At 46.8% G+C, this 19,589-nt stretch overlaps 1 protein-coding gene across 49 annotated transcripts in view; it reads right to left on the bottom strand.

The window, feature by feature from the left end:
- Window positions 1-19,589, bottom strand: part of LOC100702702 (von Willebrand factor A domain-containing protein 5A) — a 221,118-nt gene that overhangs the window by 196,012 nt on the left and 5,517 nt on the right. For all 49 annotated transcript variants that reach the window (XR_003213727.1, XR_003213730.1, XR_003213731.1 and 46 more), the window contains exons 10-16: window positions 18,169-18,248; window positions 17,964-18,078; window positions 17,669-17,818; window positions 17,480-17,583; window positions 12,158-12,369; window positions 11,917-11,949; window positions 11,619-11,639 (exon numbers count right to left, since the gene is read on the bottom strand). Coding sequence is in view for 45 of the 49 variants with exons in the window: in XM_025897996.1 (XP_025753781.1) it covers window positions 11,619-11,639; window positions 11,917-11,949; window positions 12,158-12,369; window positions 17,480-17,583; window positions 17,669-17,818; window positions 17,964-18,078; window positions 18,169-18,248 (715 nt within the window). In the remaining 4 variants the exon portion in view is untranslated. The remainder of the gene's footprint in view (window positions 1-11,618; window positions 11,640-11,916; window positions 11,950-12,157; window positions 12,370-17,479; window positions 17,584-17,668; window positions 17,819-17,963; window positions 18,079-18,168; window positions 18,249-19,589) is intronic.

The following is a 19,589-nucleotide window of genomic DNA, read 5'->3' as shown; positions in this document are numbered from 1 at the left end:
ACACTGAATCTGCACAGTGTTGGACTCCACATGTGTATTCATTAAAATGTCGTCTAATTGCACCCGGCAGGATCAGTGGTCATTATTTTTGGTCTTCCTCCTCAATTTCTGAACCCTAACAGCACCTAATTACAGAGTTAATAATACAGACTTTGTAATATGTCACATGAAGATTCATCACCCAGATGAAGTGTTTACTGACAATTGACAGTGGTAGCGGACATCATCATCACTATTCCTGTCATGATCCTGAGTCCATGACTCAGCGGTTTTGGGTTTGGTGTATTTATTGTTATTATTTGTGGGCTGTTTGGGATGGTTTGTGTTTTGGGATTTTGATACTGGGTTTCTGGGTTTGTGCTCCCTCTGTTGGTCCCTGGTGTGAGTGTTTCCCCTGTCTCGTCAGGTTAACCAGGTCCAGCTGTGTCTCCCACCTGTGTGTGATTTCCCAGTGTCCCTCTGTGTATTTATTGTGTGTGTTTGCCTTTGTTCCTTGTTGCGTCGTCTGTGTTCATCACTCAGTGTCACCCTGCCTACTCTGCATTGCTCTGTGTTCCTCCTCTGTGTCACCCTGCGTGCTCTCCCTGCTGTCCTCCCTCCATGCTCAGGTTTGCTGCTCTTTGGTTTAGATTCTCCCAGTTTAGTTCATCTTTAGTTCTGTTTTACCATCTCCACTTTATGTTTGGTATTCATAATAAATCTCCTTCACATCTGAATAAGTACTGCATTTGAGTCCTCCCTTCCACACCTCACACGGCCGCTGCCCCGAGCCGTGACAGTACGACGCAACCACAAGATGGACCCAGCAGCACTTAACCCGTCTAAAGAGCTACGGGAGAACCTCATCGATGCCACTCAAGAGCTCATCGACCTGTGGCTGGAAAGCCAGGATTACAAGTCCCAGCGCGCTATAGAGAGGCGGCTACAGCGTCTGGTGACCGGTCTCCCTTGGCTTTTGGGCTCGCTATACCCGTGGGAGCAGGAATTTCTCCTTTTGGATTTGGGACTTCATCCCCCACCTGCATTTCCTTCCGAGCAGCCAGAAGCGGTGAGTGAGCGGGATGCTTTGGCTCCCCCAGATTCCGGGTCTTTGTTTTCTGGGGCTATCCAGAGCGGGATGAGAGACAATATGTATAGCTTACCCACCTTCGTGGTGACGGACCCTTCCCAAGTGGGGGTCTATACACCGTCTGCTAAACCTAAAGACCGTATCTCTGCCGCTCCTTCCGAGCCTGGACTTTATTGCCACCCTCCAGCCCAGTTTTGCGGTCAGCCGCTAGCAGCACCGCCATTAGCTCCCCCAAGAGCACCATTTCCTGTTCAGTCAGCCACTCGGCTACCATCACCACTAACATCACTGCAACCCCTATTTCTGTCCATGACTCAGTCAGTAGTTCAGTTAATGGCTGAGTCACGATCTTCACTCGCCCCTCTACAGGAAGCTATGTCCGTGCACCCTTTAAAGGACTGTTTATCCACCACTGTTCCTGAGCAGGGAGACAAACTGTTTCACAAGGGAACTGTTCCTCAAATGCTGACAACATTAGAGACTGTTACTCACTCCAGGGCTTCCCCAGAGGCTAGGTTACAACCCTCAGCTAACTCTGGACCCCTGGAGGCCAAGTTGCCAGCTGTGGACTGCACCCGGCTATCACTGCCTGAGCAGGGTCAGGGCTCTGTGCAGCTACAGCCCTCCTCGTGTGTGCCAGAGGCCCACGTGCCTACTGGTTTTGTTTCACGTGTACCAGAGGCCCACGAGCCTGCTGGTTTTGTTTTGTGTGTGCCAGGGGCTTCCATGCCCACTGGTTTTGAGCCTGTTTTCGCTGGGGGGACCGAGGAGCCCATCCAGCCTTCGCCGTCATCAGCAGCTTCCGCTGAGGGGTCTCAGGAACCGCTTCAGCCTGCTGCTTTCGCTGGGGGGACCGAGGAGCCCATCCAGCTATCGCCATTGCCTGCAGCGCCTCCATCTCCGGCTCTCACGCCTCCACCGCCTGCAGCGCCACCATCTCCGGCTCTCACGCCGCCACCGCCTGGAGCGCCACCATCTCCGGCTCTCACGCCGCCACCGCCTGGAGCGCCTCCATCTCCGGCTCTCACGCCGCCACCGCCTGCAGCGCCGCCATCTCCGGCTCTCAAGCCGCCGCCGCCTGCAGCGCCTTCGTCTCCGGCTTTCACGCCACCATCTGCAGCGCCTTCGTCTGCAGCGCATTCACCTACGGCTTCCACGCCTCCGCCTGCAGCGCCATCGTCTCAGGCATCTTCACTAGCTGCAGCCTCTTCGTCTTTACCAGCAGCACCAGCGGCTCCATCACCGCCTGCACTAGCAGCTCCATCACCGCCTGCACCAGCAGCGCCATCACCGCCTGCACCAGCAGCGCCATCACCGCCTGCACCAGCAGCGCCATCACCGCCTGCGCCAGCAGCTGTAGCAGCTCCATCACCGGCTGCACCAGCAGCTCCATCACCGGCTGCACCGGCAGCTGCAGCAGCTCCATCACCGGCGGCAGCTGCAGCAGCTCCATCACCGGCGGCAGCTGCAGCAGCTCCATCACCGGCGGCAGCTGCAGCAGCTCCATCACCGGCGGCAGCTGCAGCAGCTCCATCACCGGCGGCAGCTGCAGCAGCTCCATCACCGGCGGCAGCTGCAGCAGCTGCAGCAGCGCCGCCGCCTGCAGCCTCGTCATCTTCGCCAGCCGCAGCCTCTTCGTCTTCGCCAGCCGCAGCCTCTTCGTCTTCGCCAGCCGCAGCCTCTTCGTCTTCGCCAGCCGCAGCCTCTTCGTCTTCGCCAGCTGCAGCCTCATCATCCTTGCCGGCTGCAGTTTTTGCTTCTGCCTCCGTGCCTTCGCCTGGGCCGGCTTCAGAGCCTTCAGCATCACCTGCTTTAGCTTCAGCCTCACCTTCGTCCTCGTCTGGTCCAGCCTTCGTGTCTGCATCCTCGTCTGGTCCAGCCTTCGTGTCTGCATCCTCGTCTGGTCCAGCCTTCGTGTCTGCATCCTCGTCTGGCCCAGCCTCCTCATCGGCTTCAGCCTCGCCTGCAGCAGCAGCTTCGTCGTCATCATCAGCACCTGCCGCAGCTTCTCCTGGCCCGGCCTCTGCATCAGCTCCAGCCTCGCCTGGCCCGGCCTCTGCATCAGCTCCAGCCTCGCCTGGCCCGGCCTCTGCATCAGCTCCAGCCTCGCCTGGCCCGGCCTCTGCATCAGCTCCAGCCTCGCCTGGTTCGGCTTCAGCAGCAGCTTCTGCCTCATTGTTCTCCTCGTCCTTGCCTGGTTCTGCTGGCACGCTGCCATCCGGTCCACGTCCGGCACCTCATTGTCACTGGCTGTTTTCTAGGCCGCTGGATGGTCGTCATCGCCGATGTGGGCATCCTCCTGAACGAGGTTGTCGCCGCCACCGCCTTCCACGTGGCCGGCCTCCGGACTTCTGCGGCTGCCACCGCCTTCCGCGTGGCCGGCCTCCGGACTTCTGTGGCCGCCACCGCCTTCCGCGTGGCCGGCCTCCGGACTTCTGCGGCCGCCACCGCCTTCCGCGTGGCTGAACTGAACTGTCCCATACTGGCCTTCTGTGCTGTTGGGCCCCAGGTCGGCCGCCTGAACTATGTTTCAGACTCTGCTCCCCCATGTGTTTGTGACCATTTTGTTTGGGACTCTTGGGCCTCCGTTTTGGTCCTGGTCCGGTCCCTCCGTCCTGGACCCCCTACCGCCCACCCGGGTCTGGTGGTGTGTTTCTGTGGCTGTCGGGAGCCAGCCCTTGAGGGGGGGTACTGTCATGATCCTGAGTCCATGACTCAGCGGTTTTGGGTTTGGTGTATTTATTGTTATTATTTGTGGGCTGTTTGGGATGGTTTGTGTTTTGGGATTTTGATACTGGGTTTCTGGGTTTGTGCTCCCTCTGTTGGTCCCTGGTGTGAGTGTTTCCCCTGTCTCGTCAGGTTAACCAGGTCCAGCTGTGTCTCCCACCTGTGTGTGATTTCCCAGTGTCCCTCTGTGTATTTATTGTGTGTGTTTGCCTTTGTTCCTTGTTGCGTCGTCTGTGTTCATCACTCAGTGTCACCCTGCCTACTCTGCATTGCTCTGTGTTCCTCCTCTGTGTCACCCTGCGTGCTCTCCCTGCTGTCCTCCCTCCATGCTCAGGTTTGCTGCTCTTTGGTTTAGATTCTCCCAGTTTAGTTCATCTTTAGTTCTGTTTTACCATCTCCACTTTATGTTTGGTATTCATAATAAATCTCCCTCACATCTGAATAAGTACTGCATTTGAGTCCTCCCTTCCACACCTCACACGGCCGCTGCCCCGAGCCGTGACAATTCCAATCAATCCTCTCCACACAGACAAGCAAAAACACACTCGACTATCACTAAATCAAATTTAACACAAGTTTGTAATGACGCTAATTCAGTTTACAATAGGGTTCATTCGCTCGGTCAGCAGGTATCCTCGTACACTGGGGAGTAAACTGCCATTAAACGAACAGAAGAAGAAGAAAACCCCTGCACATGCGCGGTACGGATCGGGTAGACCCGATTTGTATGGTCCGACTTTGCACATGCGCAGTAAGGATCGGGGAGTCCTGATCCGTAACTATCTTTATATTTTTCCTTTTTGTCTACATTATATTGAAATGTTTCATTATTGGAAACATTTTAAGAGATACTTATTATTGTTAACATCTTAACAGATACTCTGACCCGTAACTATCGTAAAACGCTTCGACTGGAAGTAGACACCTTTCGTGCATGCGGGGTACTGATCGGGTTTCCGGTATGGATCGGGTAGTGACAGGAAGTATTCAATTTTCCAAGATTCCAAGATGGCGCCATTTCCCAGTCATCTTTGATGCCGAGCTATGTAAAACAGACCTGAACTGGCTCCCACCGGCTCGTGCGCATAATTAGCTCTGGGGTTATGGCCAATTTTTCTGAGGCCTTTTTAAAATCTGCCTTTTTTGAGAATGATTGTGCTACATTTTCCTCAGCTGAGGAACTCACTAATTCTATGCTCTCCACATGCTCCTCCATACTGGACACTGTGGCTCCAGTTAAGGTGAAACGTCCTAGAACTTGCTCACAACCCTGGTTAAATGACTTTACATGAGCCCTACAACGCACATGTCGTCAAGCTGAGAGGAGGTGGAAGAAAGATAAGCTTCAGGTGTCCTTTGACATCCTACGTATGAGCCGTTTGAGATATCAGAAGTCTGTTAAGATGGCTAAAGCAGCTATTATTACAGTTAATAATCATAATCCTCGTATGTTATTTAAAACTTTTAACTTAGTGGTTAATCCTCGCCCTGACATGCTGAGAGTGACTTCCCCGGCTCTCTGTGAACAATTTTTAAACTACTTTACAGAAAAAATTAGTTCTCTTAGAGTTCCACTTTCTCCTGTGTTTAGTCAAATTTCTGCTTCGGGATGCACCTCGTCCTTCCAGTGGTTTGAGCCGGTGTCACTCTCTACCCTGAAGGAGATAATTGAGCATCTGAAAAATTCTAACTCTGTACATGACATCCTCTCATCTCGCATCATAAAGAAGGGTTTTAATGTAATTGGGCCTAGCATTCTATCCTTAACAAACTTATCATTGCTTTTAGGTTGTGTCCCGACCACTTTTAAACATGCGGTAGTGCAACCTGTTGTTAAAAAAACTAGCCTTGACCAAAATGACCCTGCAAATTATAGGCCGATTTCCAAACTTCCTTTCTTGTCTAAAATTCTAGAGAAAATAGTCCTTTTGCAACTACAGGCCTATCCAGATGCGAATAGCATCACTGATAAATTCCAGTTTGGGTTCAAATCATGCATAGTAGGGGAAACGGCACTGCTGAGAGTCTTCAATGACCTCCATTTAATCGATTCAGGGCACTCAGTGGTTTTAGTTTCATTGGATTTGTCCTCAACGTTTGATTTAATGGACCAAAATATCCTTTTAGCGAGGCTAAAACACATGGTAGGCATTAAGGGTAATGCTCCTAGTTGGTTTAAATCGTACCTTTCAGAAAGGTCCTTCGCTGTTACGATGGGAAGTTATTCTTCCTCTGTTGCCCCCTTTTCCTGTGGTGTGCCCTAAGGGTCTGTGTTGGGCCCTATGTTGTTTTCTTTGTATTTGTTACCTTTAGGTTGCATTTTTGAAAAATATGAATTTTTCTTCCATTGCTACGCAGATGATATTCAAATTTACTTTCATCTGACTGAGGATGTCTTACCTTCACCACACTGCTTTTTTGATTGTATGAGAGAAGTTAAGGATCAGTTATTGAGTAAATCAATCATTTTAAATGAAAAGAAAATGGAAATTGTTGTTTTCGATAGCCATATTCCTAGGGGCCAACTAACAGGCTCACTTGGGCCATTTGCTACGTTTCTTTCTGATACTGTAAGCAACCTGGGTGTTCTCCTGGACAGTTCTTTTAAACTTGACAAACAAGTCTCCACTGTAGTTAAGTCTAGCGTTTACCAACTACACCAAATTGCCAAGGCCAAGCCTGAATCGGTTCAATCTTTTAAATCGCAGTTGAAAAACCATTTATTCAATCTAGCCTTCCCTAATTAATGTCTGTATTCTGCAAATGTTCTTTAATGTACTTTAAATCTTTTTATTCTATTTTATTGCTGAATAATCTTAGTCGAGTTGTGTCTGTATTTTCTTTTACATATTTTCACTGCGCTGCGGCTAATTAGTGCTCTCCACCTGTTGGTGTATTTATTCCCTGTTAATGTTTCTTTCTCTAAATTATTGTATCACTTTAAAGCACTTTGGTGTACCGCTGGTTTTAAATGTGCTATACAAATAAAGTTGTATTGTATTATATTGTAAGACTCCACGTCAGTGTCTTAGCTTAGTTTAAAGTCAGTTAGTGCATGCCTGTGGGAGTGTGTGTCTTTACAGCTGCCTCTGGTAGTTTTCCCCCAGGAGAAGTGTGGAAACAGGAGGGCAGAGAGCACAGTGAGTGCAAAGACATGGGAGCCGAGAGCACAAATGTAGAACATCTGACTAATATTGTTCATTAATGCTGCTTTAATATACCTGTTCCGTGTAGTACGCTGCGCACGCACGCAGTGAGACAGCGCGATGGTGAGACCCGCCCCCCGGGAGTGAGGTGGCTTACGTGTAATGTCTGCTCAGTTACACAGTAAAACAAAGCTTGCTAGTGATCACGAATCCAGACTAATTACTGAACGTCAAACATGGTGTCAGAAGCTGTGGTTCGGTCGTGTGCTACAGCCCTGCCGACAGAGTGGTAAGGCTAAAGTTTTCTCAGCACTTTGCGGACGAAGCAAGCAAGTAACCAGCTAGCATTGCTCGGCTATCGTAGCAAAGGCTATCGAGGATTAACGACCATGTCAGATGGATTCCGTAGACCAGAACCATTGGTGTTCACTGGAAACATCGCCGAGAAGTGGTGTGTATTCGAGCAGGAATACGACATATTCATAGCCGCTGCTCATTCCGATAAGGATGCTCGAACTAGAGCGTTCATCCTGCTAAACCTGGACGGCTCTGAAGCCATCGAGCGGGAGCGCGCCTTCGGTTATGCGCCCGCTGTGCACGCGGGGGAAGGAGAACACAGACGACTGGTGACCGAAGCAGAATCGAGAGAAGACCCGGAATGTCTCAAGCGCAAATTTCGGGAGCTGTGTAATCCCCAAACAAACATAACAATGGAAAGACACAAGTTTAACACCAGAAACCAACGACCAGATGAAACAATTGAGTCTTACGTGAGTGACTTGAAAAATAAGGCAGGCAGTTGCAGATTTGGCCAGCTTAAAGACGAGCTCATCAGAGATAGACTCGTTTGTGGCATAAATAGTGACAACATGAGAAAGCAACTGCTGCGTGACAGTGACCTAACTTTGAGCAAAGCAATTGAAATGTGCCAGATATTCGAGCAGACAAATCAACATACAAAAGCTCTAGCAACTCCAAAACAAATGGCAGCAAAGGTGGATACCTTGCATCACACAATAATGAAAAAACATCCACACAAAGTCAAGACGAAGGCAGGCAATGAGCAGCGTGCAGCACAACCAGAACAGAGGCTCGCTCACTCAATCACAAACTGCAACAACTGCGGGGGCAGCCACGAGGCAAAAAGAGACAAATGCCCAGCATATGGCCAGCAATCCCATAAGTGTCAAAAATGGAATCACTTCCAGAAATGCTGCAAGTCATCACGAACACGGCAATTCAAAAAGGGACCCGTTAACCATATTGAGATGCAAGCGCCTAGCAGCGATGAGGAAATGTTCTATGTGAATGGAATTAATATAGACACTATAAATCCCTGCTTTCCATACAAGAATGACATTTTCACCACGGTGCATATTAATGGAAAACCCTTAGAGCTCAAGGTGGACACTGGCGCCAAATGTAATGTCATGCCAGCTGACCTTTTTGAACAACTGAGACAAGATGAAAGACTCCTGCCATCACAGAAAACTAACCTGGTGGCATATGGAGGTGAGGAAATTCAAACAGCTGGCACAGCAACACTCTCATGCCACTCTGCAGGCAAGGAATACCCTCTGCAGTTCTTCGTAGTGAAACGAGACGTACAAACCCTACTTGGCTTACCAGACTCACTCCACTTACAATTAATCACATTGAACAAAGAAGTCCACCATGTAGCCAAGGATGTGGAAAGCACCTTTTCAGAACAGATCTTCTTAGAGTATTCAGACCTCTTCGAAGATAAACTTGGTAAACTTCCGGTTACCTACTCCATGAAAATAGACCCAGAAGTCACACCAGTAGTAAAGCCTGCACGCAAAATACCAGTTCCAATGCAAGACAAGGTTAAAGCGGAATTAACCCGCATGGTCGAGTTGGGTGTGATCACCCCTGTCACCGAGCCAACAGAATGGGTGTCGTCTATGGTGGTGACCCACAAGAAAAATTCAGATGACATCAGACTCTGCATCGATCCAAGAGATCTAAACAAAGCGCTAAAACGCCCACATCACCCTATGCGCACTATAGAGGAGATAGCCGCCCAAATGCCTAACTCCAAAGTCTTTTTCTGTCCTGGATGCAAAATGCTCCTTTTGGCAGATAACGCTTGACCACAAATCATCCATGCTCATGACTTTCAGCTCGCCGTTTGGCAGATTCCGCTTTCTCAGAATGCCGTATGGAATAAACTCAGCCAGCGAGGTGTTCCAACGTGCAATGGAGCAGATCTTTGCTGGATACCCCTGTGCTGTCATTGTCGACGACATAATCATCGGCGGAAGAGATATGAAAGAGCATGAACAGAATCTCAGAAAGGTACTCGACCGTGCAAGGGAAGTCAAACTGAGACTCAACCCCCTGAAGTGCAAATTCAGTCTCACAGAAGTCTGTTATGTTGGTCATGTCTTCACAAGCAAGGGCTTAAAGCCTGACCCAGCAAAGACTAAAGCAATTAAGGAGATGCCCACACCTGAAAACGTCACAGCTCTCCAACGCTTCTTAGGGATGATTAATTACCTAGGAAAGTTCATTCCCAAGTTCAGTGAGCTCTCAGCCCCACTTCGGGAGCTAACGTGCAAAGACATTCAGTGGTGCTGGCTGAAGCAGCATCAAGATGCATTCGATGCTTTAAAACAGAGCCTAATCAGTCCACCCACCCTCAGCTACTACGACGTCCAGAAACCCGTCACGCTAACGTCTGATGCATCGCAGTATGGACTCGGGGCTGCATGCCTCCAGGAAGGTGCCCCAATCGCCTACTCCTCTCGTACTCTGACGCAGACCGAAATGCGTTATGCGCAGATCGAGAAGGAGCTTCTTGCAGTTGTATTCGCCTGTTCCAAGTTCAATGATTACATCTATGGAAAGCAAATCCGAATCGAAACCGATCACCAGCCGTTAGTCACTATCTTGAACAAGCCAATACATTCAGCTCCAGCCAGACTGCAACGCATGATGCTCAGACTGCAGAAGTACAAGTACAACTTTCAGATGGTGTACAACAAAAAAGGCTCGCAGATGTATCTCGCCGACACTTTGTCCCGTGCACCCACAACCTCGACAGATCAGCACAGTGATGAAACAGCTGACTACGAGATCATGTTGATCCAACAAATCTCTTCTTCCATGCTGACACAGCTAAAGGAACACACTGCCTCTGATCCAGAGCTACAGAAACTGAGCACTGTCATAATGAGAGGCTGGCCCTGCAGACAAACTCAGCTGCCCACAGAACTTCGTCAATACCACCCATATCGAGATGAACTCACCCTAGAAGATGGCATTGTCATGAAAGGCCCGAAGACAGTGATCCCCAAGTCTTTGCAAAAAGATTATATTGCCATCCTCCACAGAGGGCACCCAGGCACGGAAGCCACTAAACGCAGGGCCCGTGGTATCGTGTTTTGGCCCAAAATGACTGAAGATATAGAGCAAGAAACAGCTGCGTGTCCAGTGTGCAACAGCACCAGGCCACATCAACAGAAAGAGCCACTGAAGCTACATCCAGTGCCGGACTTACCCTGGTCAACCATCACCGCTGACATCTTTGAGTGGAATGGTCAACATCACCTGGTTGTCGTCGACTCTTACTCAGGTTGGTTCGAGGTAGACTTGCTTTGTGACCTAACTGCCAACGCTGTCATTTCAAAGCTTAAAAGACACTTTTCCGTCCATGGCTGCCCGCACACAGTAATATCAGACAACGGCACCCAGTTCACCAGCCAACGCTTTGCAGACTTTGCTTCGGCCTGGGACTTTGTTCATGTGACAAGTAGCCCAGACTATCCGCAGGCCAATGGACTGGCTGAACGTGCAGTTCGCAGTGCAAAGCAGTTAATGGAGAGGTCAAGGAGAGATGGAACAGGTATATTAAAGCAGCATTAATGAACAATATTAGTCAGATGTTCTACATCCCCTTTCTTTAGCTTAAGACTGCATAAACGACTAACAACATCTTTAGCAATAATACATTAACAACACATCCTAGTCCATAACATTCTAGCCTGGACATTAACGAATTACTTCACACCTGGAACTGTGTCATTGGTAAGAACATAGTGAGCATTTAACTTTGTTAACATCATATCACAACAAAGACATGGACTTTTGGGAGAAAACACAGCATGAGAGTGAAGGGAGAGCATGGGGATTTATTGTAATTTACTGCACTGTAAATAAACGCACTGTTTGCAGTGAAGAGTCCTGCGTTTTGGGTCCTATTTTATCCCCGGACCGTGACAAGATATTTGTTAGAGGTTAAGACGTTCATATTGAGTGCAGACAGGAAACACAAATAGTATGTTGCAATTGTAAAATGGTGGAGGAAGGTGTTTTTGTTTATGTGTGTTTTGGGTGGGGTGGGCAAAATCGTGTCTGCTAGATGAGAAAACACAAAATTCTATATTATATATTCTTCTCCATAGATGTTCAAGTGTTTACAACAGCCTGAAAGAAAAAGACTCCTGTTTTCCAGTTTATGAATGTCTGAATGTTTAAAAAGATAAGATTACCAGTGTTTTAATTAATAACTTGTGATACTAAATAACTATACAAGGCTTGAGATGACACAAAACATATTTTGAATCATATCATTGTCTATGTGTTTATTATTTGAAACATTTGTATAGAATAGCCGAAATATTGTTTGAGCTTTTAGTCAGCTTTTTACTTACTCCAGCTCCTTGCAGGTCTTGCTGCAGAGTAGGTGTTTATAACCATAACATGAAAAAGGGGAAAAAGGTTAGTATGAGGTTAAGGCATTATAGGAAATATCAAATGCAGTTATTATAGAGATTTGCTAATAACTACAAGTAGTAATATTTATTAAAAAAACTAAACTATGTTTATCACAGTCCGTTTTTTCATTTGTTTGTTTTTTACATTTATTATTTCAAACAAGTTAAAACAAAAATTAGATGGTTTTGTTTATATTTATTTTTAGAAATGCATAAATGTGTAGCTTTTACTTACATACACGCCATGGACGATCTCTCTCCATTTTAACTACATGAAAAACATGAAATCAACAATTTCATAAAAAGCAGTTAAAAAAACAAAGACTTTTTCACAATATTTTGGTACAGAATAAAACTTTACTTAACTTTACTTTAAATACCATTTAAAACTTCTAATTTGTTTAAGTCTGGTTTTTTACGTCATTTCACAAACTGTCTGCTATATTGTCCAGTAAAGTTTCTGCCAGTAAACTCACAGGGTTTTGGAATATTTCTGCACAGAAAACGTCCTTGAATTGTGTCTCCATTGTCTTTGTTGACAGGAATGAAGGCAGTGAAAGAGCTGTTCACTCCTGACTGAACACTGAGCTGCACCAGCTTCTCCTTCACTCCTCCATCTTCATGCTTTTTGTGCTCTCTCTCCAGGGAGCGAATCAGACTCCGAGCCCCCAACCTGTGGACTGTTAGTCTACACACAAGAAGGAAAACAACTACAGTTGTAATGTTTATCATTTTACTACACTCATTTATTAGTGTCTGTTTTATACCATTGTGTCCTCTTTAGTTTCATACATAAATAGAGTCTAATCCACCAATTTAAGTAAGAATTTGGGCCTTTCGTCCTTGCGTTTAGAATAACCGAAAACTGAGATTTTTTAAAACGTTTACGTGTGGACGAGGAATACAGAGTTCGTCACACAACGTCAAAGGTATGTGCCTTTTTTCACGTCACGCTATGCGCCACGTTATTGTTTACATGAGATGAATTGCAGAATGGCAGATAGAGACAAAATACTGTTAATCTGACTGTTCTTCAGGTTTTACACGCTTACATATACACACGCAGTTACTGTCCCTCCATTTAGAAAGGCAGAGGCGTCACGGTGTGATTATTCTACGTGCAGTTGTTTTTGTTCCTGTGTAATAATATTCAACATTGCTATCAAATCAAAAAATGCCTCTCTGTGCAAAATGTTTTCAAAAACATAAACAACTGTGTGATATTATTTGTATCGTGCTGTAACTTTACTGTATAAAGAGCTAAACTCTCCAAAATGTCAGAAGTAGTTAGTCATTAAGTGTTTGTGAACTAAAAATATGGAATGTGGGATACTGTTTGTCAGTGATTTGGTGATTTGGTCCCTGCTCCTGGCGCAGGGAAAACCAATTCTGCAGGAGAGACCTACCTTGGCACTTGTGCAGGTGAAGCCAAAGGGAAGATATGCTTCACCATATTTTCTAGTCTTTGGGTTGGAAGGAGGTTTGGAAACATCTTCAGCTATATATATATCTATATATATATAGATATATATATATATATTACTACAGGATTACGTGAAGTACCCTCAGAAGGTCTGCTAGATGATGTTAATGCAGCACTACGGACGATACCTACAACCACAATTACCGACACTAATAAGCTGATCTACAATACGGCAGCAGTGATCAGTGAGATGCTTGGCTACAAGTTGAACAGCCACAAGGGGCAGTACCCTCCATGGAGAAGGAGGCTAGAGGGCAAGATCAAAGTAGCACGGAGGGAGGTTAGCCAACTAACGGAGTTGCAGAAAGGTGCGACAAAGACGGTGCATAAGAAATACAGCAAGCTGTCCATACCTGAGGCCTTGGAAACTGCCAAGCAAATACTAACAGCCTTGGCCAGCCGCTTGAGGAGGTACACCAGAGAGATAGAAGGCAGGAGAATAAACCAGCTGTTCTCCACAGAACCAGCAAAGGTGTACTCTCAGTGGCAAGGGAACAATAAGAGAACAGCACCACCAAGGCTGGAGACGGAACAATACTGGAAGAGCATATGGAAGAAGGACGCAACCCATAACGGCAATGCTCAGTGGCTAGTGGATCTGAGGGCAGACCATAGCGACCTCCCTGAACAGGGTCCAGTAACCATCACAGTGGCAGATATCCAAGAAAGGGTCTCCAGTATGAAGAGTTGGACGGCACCAGGGCCCGACATGGTTCACGCCTACTGGCTGAAGAAGCTGACTGCACTCCACGAGCGTCTGGCAGCACAAATGAACCAGCTGCTAGTTAACGAGAGACACCCGGAATGGCTAACCGAAGGTCGGACGGTCCTGATCCTCAAGGACCCCAAGAAGGGACCGGTCCCATCCAACTACCGACCAATTACCTGCCTCAGTACTACATGGAAGCTCCTGTCAGGCATCATATCGGCTAAGATGAACAGGCACATGGGTCAATACATGAGCGGGGCACAGAAAGGGATTGGCAAGAATACCAGAGGCGCAAAACACCAGCTACTGGTAGACAGAACAGTCAGCCGAGACTGCAAGACCAGACTGACCAACCTGTGCACTGCCTGGATTGATTACAAGAAGGCCTATGACTCAATGCCCCACAGCTGGATACTGGAATGCCTAGAATTGTACAAGATCAACAGGACCCTAAGAGCCATCATCAGGAACTCAATGGGGATGTGGCGTACAAAACTAGAGGCCAACTCCAAGCCTATAGCACAAGTCACCATCAAGTGCGGGATCTACCAAGGAGATGCTCTGTCCCCACTGCTGTTCTGCATAGGCCTGAACCCCCTCAGTGAGATCATTCACAAGACTGGCTACGGATACCGACTACGAAACGGAGCGGTTGTCAGCCACCTCCTGTACATGGATGACATCAAGCTGTATGCCAAGAGTGAACGAGACATCGATTCACTGATACACACTACCAGGATATACAGCAATGACATTGGAATGTCATTCGGACTGGAGAAGTGTAGTCGGATGGTAACAAAGAGAGGGAAGGTAGTCAGAACTGAGGGGATTGAACTACCAGAAGGCAACATTGCAGACATAGAGGACAGTTACAAGTACCTGGGGATCCCGCAAGCGAATGGGAACCATGAAGAGGCCGCTAGGAAAGCTGCAACCACCAAGTACCTGCAGAGGGTCAGGCAAGTCCTGAGGAGTCATCTGAACGGTAAGAACAAGATCTGGGCCATCAACACCTACGCCCTGCCCGTGATCAGGTACCCTGCTGGGGTAATAGGCTGGCCAAAGGAGGAGATAGAAGCCACTGACAAAAAGACAAGAAAGCTCCTTACCATGCATGGAGGGTTTCACCCCAAGTCCAGCACCCTGAGGCTGTACGCTAAGCGGAAGGAAGGGGGCCGGGGACTGGTGAGTGTCAGCACCACAGTCCAGGATGAGACAACGAACATCCAAGAATACATTGGGAAGATGGCCCCAACTGACCGAGTACTCAGTGAATACCTCAGGCAGCAGAAACCCAAGAAAGAGGAGGGAGACGAGGAACCATCATGGAAGGACAGGCCCCTACACGGTATGTACCACCGGCAGATAGAGGAGGTGGCTGATATCCAGAAATCCTACCAGTGGCTGGACAAAGCTGGACTGAAAGACAGCACAGAGGTAGCACAAGAACAAGAACAAGCTCTGAGTACAAGATCCATAGAGGCTGGGGTCTATCACACCAGGCAAGACCCCAGGTGCAGGCTGTGTAAAGATGCCCCAGAGACAATCCAGCACATAACAGCAGGGTGCAAGATGCTAGCAGGCAAAGCATACATGGAACGCCATAACCAAGTGGCCGGCATAGTGTACAGGAACATCTGTGCCGAGTATAACCTGGAAGTCCCGAGGTCAAAATGGGAGATGCCCCCAAGGGTGATGGAGAATGACCGAGCTAAGATCCTGTGGGACTTCCAGATACAGACGGACAAAATGAAGACGGCTGTAGTGATCGATGTAGCGGTTCCGAATGACAGCAATATCAGGAAGAAGGAACACGAGAAGCTGGAGAAATACCAAGGGTTCAGAGAAGAGCTCGAGAGGATGTGGAGGGTGAAGGTAACGGTGGTCCCCGTGGTAATCGGAGCACTAGGTGCGGTGACTCCCAAGATAGGCGAGTGGCTCCAGCAGATCCCGGGAACAACATCGGAGATCTCTGTCCAGCAGAGCGCAGTCCTGGGAACAGCTAAGATACTGCGCAGGACCCTCAAGCTCCCAGGCCTCTGGTAGAGGACCCGAGCTTGAAGGACAAACCGCCCGCAGGGGCGAGATGGGTGTTTTGGTGTTTTTTGTTTTTTTTCAGGATATAAATATCCTGTAGAATATATGGAATATATGTTTGGTCTATTCCTTCAGAAATGCCCTTTATAGCTGCAGGATGTCACAGATAGCAGACTGCAAACAATGGATTTTGTTTCTTTAAATTTTTTTATCAAAATAATTTAATTATACCTGTGTTTTGTAAATCATGAAGTTTGAGCTCAGGAACGTAAAACGTGAACCAATTGGTTTTCAGCTGATGATGGCTAAAGCTGGAACATTAAATCAGTAAATGTTTTATCAGAATGTAAAATGCAAAAACAGTGTAATTTATCATTGTCTCTAATGAGGTAAAGAGGAAAAGAAGTACTTGGTTAAGCCAGCTTTAAAAAGAAGTCAGCGATATGTGCAGTTTGTTCATCTTAAATAAAGTTACCAGTTAAATGTCAAAACACCTGTAAGTTCACTCAGTAGCCTGACCACATGTCTGTGAATGTTTCTATAAGGTTTATTTAAGACTAGTGAGGTTTATTGTGAGAAATGAGTCACTAGCTTAGTGTGACAGAAGTATCTGCGGAAAAATACAGTGCATGATGTCAGTTTAGTTTCATCAAGTGTTAGACAAGATCAGGCTGCAAGTACTGATGAGCTGAATGAATCAAACAATGACTGCACCTGTGCTGGAAGTAAGATTCTTCTGTCTTTTGGTAATATAATATTTATCATCATTACTGGCACACCATGGTATTCTGTAATTGGCAAACCAGATTTTTGTCACAGTCTTGGTCTGGTGACCCATAGCTTGTGTGTATTTTTTGTGTTTCCTCAGGCTGGTGATCCACGCAGGTCGTCCGGCCCAGGATTCTTGATAATGTTTTGTTTTCTGTATGTAGTGTTGGTTGTGTTCTCTCCCTCTTTTTCTGTCTCCGTGCCTAAGTTTATCTTTGCTCCTGGATGTTTTGTGTCACTGGAGGGTTTGCGACCCCGGAAGTGTTCCCGCACTGGAGGCTGTCACACCTGCTGCTCGTCAGCCATCACTAGCTGCAGCTGATGGCCTAATTAGGAGCCCACTATTTAAGGGTGTGGGATTATATGGAGTCAGAATCGTTAGTACACCTGTTGAGTTATGTGTGACCAAAATCTTGCTATAGTGGATTGCCCTGCCAATGTGTGTATGTGTTTTTGTCTTGCCAGGAATCAGGTATCGAGTGGCGTTTTTTTTTCCCCCCGCCAGAGTGGAGTCATGGTATTGGAAGAAGAGCTTTGGAGTTGCTGTGTTTTCATGGACATTTTGCACTGTGTGGAATTCTGGGGAGGAATCACCACAGGAGCCACAGAGCCTGGGATGTGCACATAGTTATGCTACTTTGCTTACTGAAAATAAACCTCACTGTTTATCTTCATCGGAGTCCTGTGTTTGAGTCCAACTTTCCCACAACTCCAGGGTCTGCCATCACAGTCCATGACAATTTTACTAAATAGTGTAAATAGTGCCTTTCTCACAGTGCTCTTGTTATTAAACTGTCTTACCCAGTGTCCTCTGCAGGTCTGAGACTGAAGTGCAGCTGGTTCTCAGAGGGATGACCTGCCAGGCTGTACTTCACCGTCACACAGCCCTCTGCTGCCTCTGGGCTCTGACACAGAATCACTGGGTTAGAAGTCACGTTATTTACTGTCATCAAATACCTAAACAACAAAACGAGAAGGTGCTGCTCCTACCTGTCCAGTGAGCTGGGCATAAATCAGTGACCTCTGACCCTTGGAAAGTATTGCGATTGGTGGAGAGAGGACAGTGACAGACACTTCCTTTGGTAAATCCCATATGACTGTGACAATAGAGTGCAGAGCAAATCGCAGCGACTGCATCACCTGAAAAATAATGAAAAACTCTCCAAATATGCACAAACAGGTGGAACGCACATTTTACTCACTGCAGGTCTGATCTCAAATATGTATCTGCTGCTGCTGCTGTTGCGATGTTTAACTTGACTTCTAATTGTGTTTAATGTCTTACTTTTGCTTGCATCCTGTCAGTCCCTGTGATGAACTGAGCGTGACCTCCTCCTTCCTTTGCCATCCCATTGATGAGAGCAGAGCTGGCCCCTTCCCCAATCCCAAAGGAGAAACACCTGCAATACAACCGTTTTCTTTGAGTAAATAGAGGACATTTTGGACATTCTGTGAATTGTGTAGATATAGTTGTGTTTTTGTAGTTTCACCTGTGAGAATCTGAGTTCTTCTTCACCAGATCTATCACTTCTTTGGTGTCCCACACCTCTCCATCAGTGAAGACAAACAGCTAGAGAGGAGAGTTGACACATAACATTACATCCAGAAACACACATCTTGTTCTGAGAGCTGTGGTTTCAGAAGCACAAATGTTTGTATTGTAATGTGCAAAGAACAATGCACAGTTAGTATCTCTAACAAAAACAAAACAACAAAGTGCAGGCAGTTGCCAGTCCCCTTAGCCTCCTAGTAGATGTGCCTATACTACATGATAGGTGAAATAGGCCATAAAGATATGCAAATCTTAAATATTTTTCTGAAAACCTGACCTCTGACCTCCATCTTGAAGTTGAGGTCACTGAGATTGAAACTTGTCTGATATGTTTAGTAGATGCAACTATGGTACAAATTGCAAAATCCACCATCAACTCATTCTTGGAACATATGTGTTTGATGCAAGTTTTACTCATTTTGTAGAAATTAAGTCTGTTTATACAGTCCTGTTATGGAGATGTAAAGAAAGACATGTGCAATGACATAAGTAATTACATTCCAAGGCAAATGGTTGTTTTAACTTCCTAGGACTTAGCATTCACATATGTGGACATGACATTTTGGCTTGTCAAGACCACAATACACAATTTTGCTCTACAAGGGCCTGATACCACTTACGAGGATATTATACTGCCAAAACTGCTAAAACGAATGTCCTCGTATGTGACTATCAGCAGTGTTGGGGAGTAACGGAATACATGCACTGCCGTCACGTATTTAAAATACAAAATATGAGTAACTGTATTCCGTTACAGTTACCGTTTAAAAAGGTGGTATTCAACAGGAAAAGACATGTGGTCTCATTCATATGTTAGGCTATCCCCTCTCTATTTTTGGTAGTTCCACGCCGGTGGAAACCCAAACAAAACACGCATTAAGAGGCTCAAATGCCTGTGTCTCAATCTCGCATCTCATAATGACTTGAATAAATATTTTTAAAAATTATTTAATATGAAGGCAATAGGCAGAGTGTTACAGGCATCACGCTACAAAATGTAGCCTTATGGGCAGAGTAGTGCTGCAGGGAGAATGGACTGCCATACCCGTTATGTGTCTGTGAGCCAGGGAGGGAGAAAAAGGAGAGTTGAAAAGTACGAGCTGTCATCGAGCAGAAACGGGAGATGGAAGCATGTAAATATAATAATGACCACTGCAGCTAAAAAGAGTGCCTGACGAGCCCAGTTGTAAGTAAGTTATTGAGACTCGGCTTTCTTCGTGTTTTCCTCCGAAACAATAAGTTCCATTGGAGCAGCCTTTCAACTCCTCTCTCTGTCTCTCGCTAGCAAAGTTGACCCAGACAACAAAGTAAAGCTAGTGTTCGTCTACAAGCCCGACACGGAACCCGACGTATTAGCCA

The sequence above is a fragment of the Oreochromis niloticus genome, linkage group LG14 (assembly GCF_001858045.2).
Source record: "Oreochromis niloticus isolate F11D_XX linkage group LG14, O_niloticus_UMD_NMBU, whole genome shotgun sequence".
Lineage (NCBI taxonomy): Eukaryota > Metazoa > Chordata > Actinopteri > Cichliformes > Cichlidae > Oreochromis > Oreochromis niloticus.
Note: the sequence above shows the minus strand (reverse complement) of the source record. Positions and strands in the feature narration are given on the sequence as shown.